Genomic DNA, 13043 nt, shown 5'->3' with positions numbered 1-13043 from the left:
ATGATAATGATAATGATAATAATAATTATTATTATTTTTTTTACGTTCAATTATTCCAGCTGCTATGAGAGTACGCTACAATTAAACGTTTTTAACCTACCCGTCCGGTCGAATTATTAAACATTATTTAAAAGCTAACCAATTCTACAATCAAATATTGTTTTTTGGATGATTTTTAACGACAACAACAAAAAAGTTAAGGCCTGCAGCTTTAAATATGTACTCAAACGCAAGTTAATAGAACAAAAAAAGTATTAAAAGTGAGTTTGGTAGTTTTATTTTTATATTCCACGGCAGAAACAGGCTTTTATTCTAATTTATGAATTTATGAATACGAATTACGTTTTTTTTTTTAGATTACTCTTGAAAAATATCATCAAAAGTATATAAGTAGTACTTAGTTCACTGTTATTTCTTGTTCCTAACACCTCAGATCCTTCATATATACACTGTCCTCCACGTTCTGTTGTTGCTGACTGTAAGATTGAAGTCCAGGTCTGTGTTTTCGACATCAGACGTCTTGTTCCCTGAGCCAATTTTAAGCCATCTCTCTCAAATACGATTCTGCGCTGGACCACACACTCGTATCGAACAGCAGTTTCAACAACAATGCTTATCTTGCCGAATGTTGCATCATTTGCATTGCATCACATAACAAAGCTTCTGCTTGTTATTCGGACCGCCGGGGTCCTGCTTGAACCGGGGGGGCAGCTGAACCTCGATTTGAGCCATTGCAAAATATTGTGCAGAGATTTATTAACCACATTAGAGGACACTTCTAGACACCTGACGACTCCTCTCGGGCGTTGTGTTCTGTATGTTGTGGGCAGAAACTGTAATTTCACCCTCAGTTGTGTATTCAGCACAGCTCGGGGCCGCCGTGGTTCACAGGCTCTAATTGCTTACATTTCACGCTCGGTGCTTTTGGGGATTTGACGGGCTAATTTCACTGCTTTCTAAATATATTGGAAAACAACATTGCGTTCTATGGCATTGCAAATATTGCCGTAAAGCATGTAATTATAGCCTACCTGAGGCACGGCACAGCTGTTGCTGTGGCACAAATTACAGTCTATTTTGCATTGTTTTAATAAACATTTGCGCAAATTTGTTGGTTATAAAAAACAACGGCGTCTTAAAGCTGAATTTTGAATGGGACCTGAGACCTTTTTGGGCCGTTGTGGCCATTTTCAGCCAGCAGCAAGCAAAGAAGGTTGTTGAAAGCCTTTCTCATAGGACTGCATCGAAAAATAAATATGCGATACGGCGTGGCGTGATTATCAGAGCCCAACGGCTCCGGTTTAGTCGCGCACGGCGGGTTTCAGAGTGAAGCGAGGAACTGTGTTCGTTCACATGCGTGTTTTCAGTATCTCTGTTCGTTCGGGGCGCTTTAACATGCATTTATCATATTTTTCCAAATATTCCAAAGAACTGCAGTTAACGTCAAGTGGACTAAATAAGCACAAAACACACGCATTTGGATTTCTTTGTGTAATGCATTTTCCAATGCAAGTTAAATTTTGCTTTAAATAAATCAATTTTTAATAATAAATGGCTCTATAATTGCTTTATACTACTGCTTTATATATATATATATATATATGCTTTATACATTTTTATTCCTGTTCTATTCTGAAAGACACATTTTTTTGTGGAGTAAGGGAAGCGAAAATAAATTTGTTTATAACGTTCGCAAGTGATTTATACACATTACATAATTTCTGAAAATAATAATGAATACAGGATACATCGATGTGTTGTTTTTAATTCAAAAATTCCAATCAGTATTTTCTGTTGTATTATTTCAACCATCAAACTATATACAGTATATCATAAATAATATACGATTAAGATAATATATTCTTATTTCGTTTAAAATGTCGTAGTTTTTTTTTATAATAGTCACAATACAATAATAATACATAATAATACTTATTTTATGGACATATCAAACGGGTTAAAAATCAGTAACTGAAGTGATAACTAAGCGGAAAGATATTTTTGCTTTATTGTTAACTTTTAAAGAAATATTATGAACATTTTTCTTTTAGGTTCTTCCCAAATTGATCAGCCCTAAAGGAAAGTCTTCACAACAAGCAGTACTTTATCATGTTTTATTGGTTTCTATGCATATGCACTCCACTAAAAATCGCATTAATCATTCTAGAATGATTCATTTTTTACAAATAGAGCAAGTCATCGGGTAAAAATGTATTTATTTATATATATATTGCAACGTCAGTTGCAGTCCTGTTTTCATATATCTGAGTCTGTGGCACAGTCTTTTTTTTCTTCTGTTTTATGCATTTGTCTTTGCATGATGTGAACATGTGCCGGACTTCACTGACAGGGATGTCACCGTCGCTTCTGACACTTTAAATGAAGATATTGTTGAACTGTGAGCAGTGTTTGTGTTGTAGGTCCTGGCTTGCCTCTTACAATGTCAGTATGTGTGAACCAGGACAGCCTTTCCTCACGTAACCCTCCGCTGGACAGGCCAGGCTTGATAAGAGTCCCCACAGGACCCCGAGGCGTTGACCGTAAAATGGAAATACGTAATCTCTGGCCAGAATCGATTTTATAACCCACAGAAATCAAAGAACAAAGCGCATTCACATCCGAGACGCATCCTATGCTTGACAGAGATAAGAAATCGACCCAGTAAGGGTTCTCCATCAACGCTCTCTGACATTTTACGTCACCTTTAAAGATGTCACATAAAGACGACGCGGAACAGGAAGCGATGGCCGCATCTGGAGTGCGTGCTGAGATCACTGACGTCTGTTGTGTATGCAACACTTTTTTTAAAAAAAACCTTTTGGGCAGTTGCTAAATGATTCCCAAAGGCTAGTGTCATGGTTTTAATAAAAGTTAGCTATTATGGGCAGATGGAGGGGGGAAAACACAATGAGCAAAATTAAAAATGGCTGTAGGCACAATCTGCATAATTACATGAGCGACATTAATAACCCTTCACTAAATTATTTGCTCCAAAAACGGAATAAAATCATTTGGTACCAGACCTTTAAGCAGTTAGCGATCGGGCTGAATTAGCCGTAATACATGCAAATGGCACTGTTTATGAATTATGCTGGATAATGCGTGGAAATCTGGTAAGACTGAAGTGCAATCCTTTGATATCTCTCAACGCGTTGGCTGATGTTTTGGGCCAGAAGGTGGCAGTAGTCATGCATTTTTAGGCTAGGAGCGTTGAAAGAGGCCTTTAGGATGTGTGCTGAAGTGAATATAGACCAACTCTCTTTGAACGACTGTTTAGAAGCAGCAGGTGTAACCTAATAAGAGTTTTGCACTGAAGAGTCTTTCGTGAAGGTGCACACCTTTACTAATTGAATCATATATGTTTGCATACAGTGTTTTCGGACACTTTTAATTGCAAATTGAACTGTATTATATTTCTAATTTACATTCCTCCATGCCAGATAATGCCAGCACTCCAGATCCCGTCAAAAAATATCAATTGTGTCTGCTTAACAGAACAACATGTCAGCAAAATAATCTCCATGCCCAAAAACCAGGTCTTGTCTGGCACCCAAAACTCTATTAACTGAACCAAGGAGGCCAAAGAGCAGCGAAGAGCAGAAGTGATGGTGATAAAAAAGTTTATTGAATGGTCTTAGTGCTCAGACTTCTTCTGAAGAGCACGTTTAGCAAGTATCGTTAGACCAAAACTGCTTCAAAACAGCATCCCGTAAAACCTGGGTTTCCATAAACATCCCCTTGCATCTCTTATTCATAAAGACAACCAGCCCTCGAAACCATACGGCCATGAGACTAAACAACGATGAAAAATACAATATCTTATCATGTTAATAACTAATATGCTATACTCAGCTCAACTTTATTTATAAAGCACTTTTAAGAACGTAGAGTAATACAAAAAATGTATGAATAAATAAATACGATTTAAATAAAATATGACATAAAATACAGATATGAAGAAATGTACGGGCAAAGTGAGGCTAAAATGGAGGAAATGTGGTCATATTTATGCGATAGAATATAATACACATGAATAATCTACTAATAATTCAATTAAATAAGTATATAAATGGCTGTAATGGTTATTAAATATGATTCAATGGAATAATAAAACTGGTTAAATAATATATGATTATAATGGAATAAATGAATGAATATGAATGATGCAGATTAAACAAAAAAAAAAACATTTAGCAGGAGTAATGTAGTAAAATGCAGACATAAAAGGTGAAGTTCAGTAAACGCATTATTGCTGATATATATATATTTTGTACAGGAGTAGATGGTGTAAACTACACATGAATAATACAGAGATGACCAAATTTGATATTTAAAAATCAATGTTTTACCTATATTACGCTTTAAACGTTTCTGCAACATTTTGTTGCGCTGTTTGACGATTGAAATATAGATTGCAAATGGCCAATGTTATTATTTTGAGAGGTGATCTAAATATTTTGGCAAAAATTGTGTTTATGTCCTCGACCCAAACCCTGCTAAACCTGTGGGAAAAAAAAAAAAAAGCATAACGAAGCCAATAACCGCTACGCGGATCCGTGAGGGGCCACTGAACAATTGCAGAGTTTTAATACGAGCTGTCCCTTTAAGGCTCATTTAGCCAGTGCGCTTTATCCGTTTATTGACTTTCCCCTTCAATCGTGCGATCGAAGCCGCGGGTCTCCTAGAGTATAGACGCCGTGCAAATAAATGCACGGTCAAAGCGTTTAAAGGATGGGTTCATTACGCATTGATTTTTGCTCTACTTTAAACGGCATGTTGTGCCAAAGTACAGGTCACGTGACGCGCCGGTCTGTATCAGTGGTGCAAATTAGGTGGGAATTAGATTAAACTGGTTTTAAGCGAAGGAAATGAGGGCAGGAAGAGAAAGCGCCTGAATATTACTTTTCCTTCACACTTTTTCTCTATAATTTCGCACCGGTCTCTTCATTTCCTTTCCCTCCCTCCCCTCACCTCTCTCTCTCTCTCTGCGTCTCACTCTCCTCCTCTCCTCACATCGCAAACTTACACTCGCATCCCTCACAACTCTTCCACCCCGAGCGGAGAAGCTCAGCCTCCCAGGCTGGATTTGCAGCGGGACTGGAGCGCAGCGCCACGTGGGTGCCTCGGGCTGCCCGGCCGGTGCTCGCCGGCGGCGGCGGCGGCGGCGGCGGGAGCAAACCGGAGCGAGGAGGTGTTCGGCGCGGGGTTAGGAGAGCCGGACAGGTGGCATGAGCAGGAGCAGGAGCTGGGGGTCGCCGTGAGCACCATGTGGGAGACGGAGGGTCTGCAGACGCTCGGCATCGTGGTGATCGTGTGCGCTTCGCTCAAGCTGCTTCACCTGCTGGGGCTCATCAGCTTCTCTGAGGGTGAGAGAGTTGGCTTCCAGGGTTTTCGTGGGGGTGGAGGGGGCTTTCTGGCGTCTGGACGGATGTGTAAAGCAATTGTTCGGAGGTTGGGAATAGGGCGGACGCGGAAGGTAAGAGCGGGTGAGAGGATTGGGGATGCGGTAGAAACGGGGCGATTGGTGAAGTGTTTGTGTGGAGCTGTCGGGAGCCCCGTGAGGGTTTTAAGAGACGGACGGTCATGCGTTTTTTGGAGAGACTCTGTTTTAAGTAAAAGCTTAAAGTCAAAGAAAAGGCAGATCGATCGGGAGGTTGGAAGGTTTGTTAACATTATTAGATGGGATGAGCTAATAAATACACTGATAAAGCATGCGTAACGTTCATGTAATTCACTATGCGCAATCAAAAGTTATTTGTCATCAGAAAGTTTCTGCTAGCGTAATTTAACTGATTTGAGCTAACGAGCTAAAAATAAAAAGTTCAATTTTTATTGACTGCTGTACACAAATATTCATAAACGTTGCAACGAACTGCTTATTATCGATTAATGTTGATCGGGTTTTATTGTAAAGTGTTAGCGAATAATCACTCATTCAACAGTTTACTAAAAACTAAAAATATAATATAATGTATTATATGTTTAATGTCTGATTAAAAGCTGACCTGCTCAATAAGTTCTCACGCTTAGTATTTTTCAATAATATTAATTTTCCCCGTGAAAACTTGCAGTTGAGCACATTGCTTCGATACAAAATGGCTTACAAATACGGAGCACAAGCGATTCGTCATAAGACTTTCATGAGAAAATATTTCCTTCACAGGAACCAGCGTGTTTTTTTCAGCGTGCAGTGAACGCTTAGGATAGTGGGTTAGTGTTTCCCTATATAAAGTCATCATTTACTACATGCATTTTCCCGTAAAACACTGCCTCCATCATACATCAACGTCTCGTACGGTGCAAGAGAGAGAGCGCTTCTAAGCAAACCTGTTCACCGAAGGAGAAAAAAACGAGTATACACTTCAGCAAAACAGGAAATTGAAAAGTGCACAATCTGAAAATCTTCAAAGAGGACTTATAATGTAGCGTAGCTGCTTTTGTGTTCCACTGAAGATAAAACATGAAGCCAGAAGAAACGTAGGGACGCTTTCTGTTGGCATGGATGATATGTCCCAAAAATTGCAAAATTTTATCCAATATTGTGATTAAAACCGAAATGTATAATGTAAATGAAATGTAGCGCGTGCATAATAAAGATACCGACATACAGTGTATCTAAAATCACATTTTCTTATGCAACGTATAGCAAGCTGTTCATTTCACTTACAGAAAACAAATGATTGCATTGTAATCGTCTCTTTTTTACGATCTTATTACTTTCATGCAAAGATGGCAGAAGGAATGCAGTGTTTTTTGAATGGCCAGGTGCTTTTTGAATCATGCCAGATGGATAGCATGAGAACTTTATTACTTCTGGTCTCTCAGTATCATGACCGTTTGTGACATTTATATGTGCTGTAGGTTTTTAGCACTTTCTGACATTTCAGCGGGCAAGAATCTTTTGCAAAGAGCTTAGAAACTGCTGTGGGAAGAACAGTAATCAAGGACTAGCAAAATCTTGGTTGTTTATTCACGTTTATTCATGTAAAAAACAATTGTGAAATGTTTTATTTTGATTTAAATATCTGTATTTAAACTTTATTAAAAAAATACAAAGTATTAAAATAATTACATTTTTAATTATTATTATTTTATTTTTTTATGTCTTTTCTTTAAGAAAAATTTGTAAAAGTAAAAATATTTTAGATTTTTTTTATTTTATTTGGTTAAATATTTGAAGGAAAACACATGCAGAGTAGCATGCACACATTTGTTTATGTGTATTTATTTATTTATTTATTATTATTTAGTTGCCCAAGATGAACTGTAAAATTGCAAAAGAATAGCATTTATGCATTTTTTAAGTCATCTCGGTGGACTGTTATTGCATTTTACGCATGCAAAGTAAGTCTGTATCGCTTTTCATCGCGGACAAGCGCGTTTTGGAGAACGCTCGTTGCTTTAAAACGCTAGTTTGAAATGAAGACACTATTTTCGTGCTCATCCTGATGAAAGCGCTCTACGGAGTCATCCTTCACACTATGATATCACGCCGGTCCATTACTATGGGAGTCTTCAGACATCAGATCAGAGGCCAGAGATCATTACTCTCTCTTGCTTGGGTGATTAAATGCTCCTCTGCGAGCGCAGACTCCGTCCAGCCAGACCCGGTTTGCTTTCAAAACGCTTCATTTTCCAGGTTGTGTTTTTCCGAGTGGGTTCATTTCAATGGCTCATTTACTGTCAGTGTTAGAGCTAATAGGATGTCGGCCGAACAATGGATCTTATTACCGTAGTGCTACTTTTCGTTTATGAAATGTCATAGCGTTTTAGGATTTTATCACACCGTCTATCTAATGCCACTCCAAATGCCGGCGTCTTTTCCTTCCGCTTAGTCCGGAAGACGAACTTCCTCGCCTCTGTGACACAGATGATATTTGCATTGACCCCAATCGCAGACAGCTAGTCTCAGTAAATGTTGCAGTTATGAGCTCACGGGTGTCACTGAGCCCATATTCGGGGCTCGTTTGAACATTAAGGCTATTAGCGCCGTGAAACAATAGCACAGACGACAAGAGGTCGCATCTAATCAGCGTGTCGGTGAAGATAAATGCTGTCCGGTTGACCTGCGCTCACAGGTGCCCACACACACACTTCATGAGAGTGACTCATAAAGATCCCGTGTCAAATTAACAGCGGCGCCAGCCATTAACACAGAGAACATTGCAGCACGCTCACTTGTGGCCTTTGTCTTTGACATGTCTTTGTTTGAGATTTAAAGGCTGATAAGAGAGGTCTGGGGACGAAATTAAGTTCAGAGGGATAAGGATCTGTGATAACAAACTGTCAGGTTCGTGTGAAAAATGAACCAATTCGTGTATTTATTCTGTATGCGTTTATTTCTTCATTTTTAAACATTTATCTAGCCCACTCGGTAATCAAAATAATGTTTTTTAATTCATTTATTTATTGAAACGTTTACGTCTGTACCCCTTCAGTAATCGAAGACTAGCAAAAAAAATAGCTATAATTTTTTTTTTTTTTTATGAATTTTATGAAGTTTACATTTGTAATTAAAATAATGTTTTTAATTAAAATTATTTAAAAATTATGCATATGTTATTCATTTATTGTTTTTTGTTTATTCCACACAGTAATCAAAGTCTAGCAAAACATACGTTTTTCATTTATTTATTAATAAAATATTTTATTTATTTGGCAAAACTCTACTTTGAAATAATAATGGAAAACATGTCCCCTTTGTAACTGTGTACTAGCAAAAAGTCTTTATTTAATATATATATATATATATATATATATATATATATATATATATATATATATATATATATATTTATATTTATATTTATAGATATATTTGCAATTTTACCTTTTTTGTGTATTTTCTTTCTTTCTTTTTTTAATTGCTAAATAGTAATCAAAAATTAAAAAATTACATTATTGAAATATATTCATTCATTTAGCTAAATACCGCTTTCATAAAATGTTAAAAAACAGTAGTGCACACACATAACTGAAGCAAGATACCCATACTTTTAGTCATACACCTCACAATCTTGACTGGCAGCCCTCCGATTGAGATTTGCTCTCCCGCAGACAGCAGAAGTCAAATAAAAGTGCAGCGTTCCTCAAATATCTCTGAACTCTCAAACTTCAGCGTGTGCTTCATCTCTGTTTCGCCCTCCGTCTCTTGAGAGCTAGATAAAAGCAGAAGGTTATGAAGGTTTAGCGCTTGTGTTCCCAGAGTTTGAGCGTTGAACAGTTTGCTCGTGTTTGCTGTGAACATAGACGCCTTTATCTGTTGTGGCAGACGCTCAAACCGAACACTTTTTAAACGTCCTAATCAAGACCCAGCGCGTTGTGATGATGTTCTGTTTGCTGTTGCTTTAAAAGTCTGCGATCTGAGTTCTTGCTTCACATTTAGTTTCTTGCACGATTCGGTGGCCTCTGATCCCAGTGCCGGCTCTGATTCAGCACATATACTCCAAAATGTTTTCCAAGTCAGTCAGATCTCGAGTCATGACCAAAACCCGACTTGCGCCTCAGGTTACGAGGTTGCAGTTCAGCCAAGACATGTCAAGTTTTGAATTTAAGGCTCCTAAGGGCTTGCCGTAATGTCAGTTTAATATTTAATGCATTGATTTTATTAAAATTCATCATGCTGGTGACAAATGTGTTCTGGCACGAGCCGTAACAAGTAAACAATGCAGCGGACATGTGCCAAACGAAAGCCGTAGAGCCTGTTCGGTCCCGGTATGTCCTCACGTCCCGCGAATATCTGAAAGCGTGTGAATGTGGGCCAGAACCCACCTGTGTGTAACCGTTATCAGCAGAGCACATGCAAGAATAACATGTTCAGCCGGAAACATAAGCTTATTAACCTGCTCGAATACTATAGCCGTGAAAACAAGGGCGCATTTGACGGCCTTTGTTCATGTGACACACTTACCAACAGACACTTAATTGCTTTTCGCAACGAATCTCCGTCTCTGCGGCAGAGCTGTCTAATGAAGTAACGAAAGAGTGGAGCAATTAATGATGTGTGTGAAAAAGAGATATAAATGCATTCATGCATTACTCATGTAAAGTGTTTGTTGTAATATTCAACATATGAGTTGAGTTGTATGTAAAAAACAGTTGCTCTGCGGTGAATGGGTGCCGTCAGAATGAGACAGCTGATAAAAAACGTCACAATAATACACACGATCCCTAATTTATAACTATAAATCAATGATACGAGTCCTCTGTTCATAATGTTGAATATCTCTGGTGAAAATTTTTTTTTTGTCTGAATCAGGAGAGAAATATGCCCAGATTAAGCACTGTTTAGAAGCAAAAACTAATGATATTTTTTACTGGAGGAAGTAACATTATGCTTTACGGACTTTATATTTTGGCAGGAGACGATGCTTTAAAGATGAAGTACACAAGTGCAATGGTACTTTTGCTTGGATCGCTACTGTGATGTTTTTATCAGCTGTTTGGACTCTCATTCCGACGGCACCCATTCACTGCAGAGCATCCGTTAGTGGACCGATGAAGAAATAAACTCAACAACATCTTGGATGGCCTGAGGAGGACCGAGCCTTAATTTTTGGATGAGCTGTTCCTTTAAGCTGTGCTAAGCTGTACTTCACACTTGGTTAAAGTTTAGCTTCTAAGCCTGGAAACTAGCTAAAAGGAAATGGCAAGAAGTCAAATGCAGGCTTAATTTGAATATGAATGCATAAAATCGAGGCATTCATCTCCGCGTTGTGGTGCATTTTCGGTGCTAAGCGCTCACCAAAATTATCGGTTATTTTCATGTAATGAAATCAGTTTCGTTTGAAATAATTTACGTTTGTGAAACGTTGAGAAAGCTGAAAAATAGACAGAAAGATGAATGCAGACAGAAGAAGCCGGCACCTGTAGGATGAGAACTGACTCTGTACACAGAGGCCTGACCTTTTCTCTCCTTTCATCATCTTGAGACGTCTCAGACCTGTCAGGAGAGACCACAGAACTGGAAACAGGAGCATTTCATGACATCTCGCTTCTAAGTACTCGAACTGATCTAGTATCTAGTACATATAACAATTACAATATTAAGAAAAATGCTCTGCGTGTGTGTGTTTTCATAATAAATACACACCGTACGCACATATATTATAGAAACTGTTTTAATATAAAAACTATTAAACTAAACTATTATATAAAAAATTACTTTTGCAGTAAAATCACATTGGTATAAATGCCTTTTGAGAAACGAAGGTTTATATTTGTGATAAAATTCCTTTGCTTACAATTTTAAGGTTTTTTTTGTCTTTTGTAGATTCGGTCGATATGTCCAAACCTCGCATTTAGTTAATAATTCATTATTTTGTAGCAAACTCCTATGATGTGGGATGCTTTGTTAAAAGTCTGAGCAATCACTGATACTGCTTCTCATGCATTTTGTCTTAAATCCCGTTTTCACTTCACAGCTTTGAAGACGAAGCGGCGCGCGCGGACGATTACAGACGCCAGGCTTTCCGCCCGTAATTCATTATTTTTCATCAAAACAATGCAGGCAAATATCCACCATCAGCATTTCATGACTTTAATTAATGAACCAAACGCAGAAAAATTATGCCGACTAATCCAGCACCGGCGTGCTGTATGATTATTCATAACAGGAAGACGCGCAGCCTCCGATATTTATGAGCTCGCAGTTATTCATGTTTTTTTTCCTTCAATGTGCTTATCGTTCTCCAGCTCGCTTGTTTGCTTTGCTTGCTCGTACTCAACTTCTCGCGTCTCCGTTTGAAGCAGCAGAGGAACGGCGCGTCTTAATTTTATCCCAGGTAAATTTGAGCAGCTTGGGGTGAAGCTCGAAAGCGCTGACCCCGTCTTGTTAGCGGCAGCTTCATTAAATGGGGTGTCACCAGCTTCACACGTCCTATCTTAAATGATAGATGGGCTACAAGCGACTATCCGCGGCGCAAAGACAAGCTGATAATGTATTTGATCGCAGACAAAGAGATCGATCCGATAGTAAAGTGCACCTCATTCATCTGCTCCCCGACTCGACGCGATTCCGAACAATTGTTTCCGGCCGGAACGTACACAAAATAACCTTTTCCTTCATAATTGCTTATCAGAATTTTTTTACGGCGAGGAGCGCATAAATCATATTGTCACACTTGAAGCGGCACCAAGAGAGCAGACTCTTTAATTAAAGCATGTTCACTGGTATGTGGAGCTGGATGGGGAAATAGCGTTGGCGGCCCCTCGGTTATCAGGGGACTGGCTCTAACTGCGGGGCCAATTGCAAGGCTAATTATCTGCTTTAATAAATCAATACGCTTTCATTCGGGGTAACAAAATATCGCTTTAAACATTATATTCTTTAATTAATGTCACAGGACAAGCGTAAAATAAAGAGCTGGAAGAAAAAAGCTACAGTGACTCGACATTTTTAATTTGCTTATATATGTATGTATATATATATATATATACACACACACACACACACACAAACACATTGTAGTCAACATTTGAAATGGATCAAAAAAGTTCATCAAACAAGAATGCAATTTGGGTTTAGGTTTAGGACAACTTTGATAAAAGTTTTGATCCACAAATGTTGACATATATATTTATATATATATATATATATATATATATATATATATATATATATATATATATATAGGTGTGTATTACAACTAAAAAGAACAAATTCTACTATTTTTAATTAAATTGTAATATTTATTTTACATTTAATTAATAATGAAATACCATAAATACATAATTAAGCAAAACCTGCTTCATTAGCCTTATTGTACTTTTATGTATGCATTATAATAAACTAATCATGTATTATAATAAACTAAAATATACTTTAATATCAGTTCTATTAAAACATATGTCATGTATTTTAATATATTGTAATTACACATTTATAAAGTTTATTACACTGTAAAATATATGCTCTGTGGTTAAAGTCTGGTACCTTATACACCTTTATAATAGTCACATTATAACAGTGTGCTTTAAAACAGGATTGTCTCATTTTTAAAACTACAACTTGTACTTTAACATTTTTGCGTACTTTTTGTAAC

The 13043-nt window shown here is 37.7% G+C and overlaps 1 protein-coding gene across 10 annotated transcripts in view; it reads left to right on the top strand.

Moving 5' to 3' along the window:
* kcnip4a (potassium voltage-gated channel interacting protein 4a) overlaps positions 1 to 13043 on the top strand; it is a 147949-nt gene that overhangs the window by 108394 nt on the left and 26512 nt on the right. Inside the window, exon 1 of one of the 10 annotated variants that reach the window (XM_043244498.1) lies at positions 4194 to 5366. The exons of the other annotated variants lie outside the window; for them this stretch is intronic. Coding sequence (XP_043100433.1) covers positions 5267 to 5366 — 100 coding nt within the window. The 5' untranslated portion in view covers positions 4194 to 5266. Of the gene's footprint in view, positions 1 to 4193; positions 5367 to 13043 lie in introns of those variants that run through there. 10 annotated transcript variants of the gene reach the window in all.

This window comes from Puntigrus tetrazona, chromosome 7 (genome assembly GCF_018831695.1).
Source record: "Puntigrus tetrazona isolate hp1 chromosome 7, ASM1883169v1, whole genome shotgun sequence".
NCBI classification, from domain to species: domain Eukaryota; kingdom Metazoa; phylum Chordata; class Actinopteri; order Cypriniformes; family Cyprinidae; genus Puntigrus; species Puntigrus tetrazona.
Note: the sequence above shows the minus strand (reverse complement) of the source record. Positions and strands in the feature narration are given on the sequence as shown.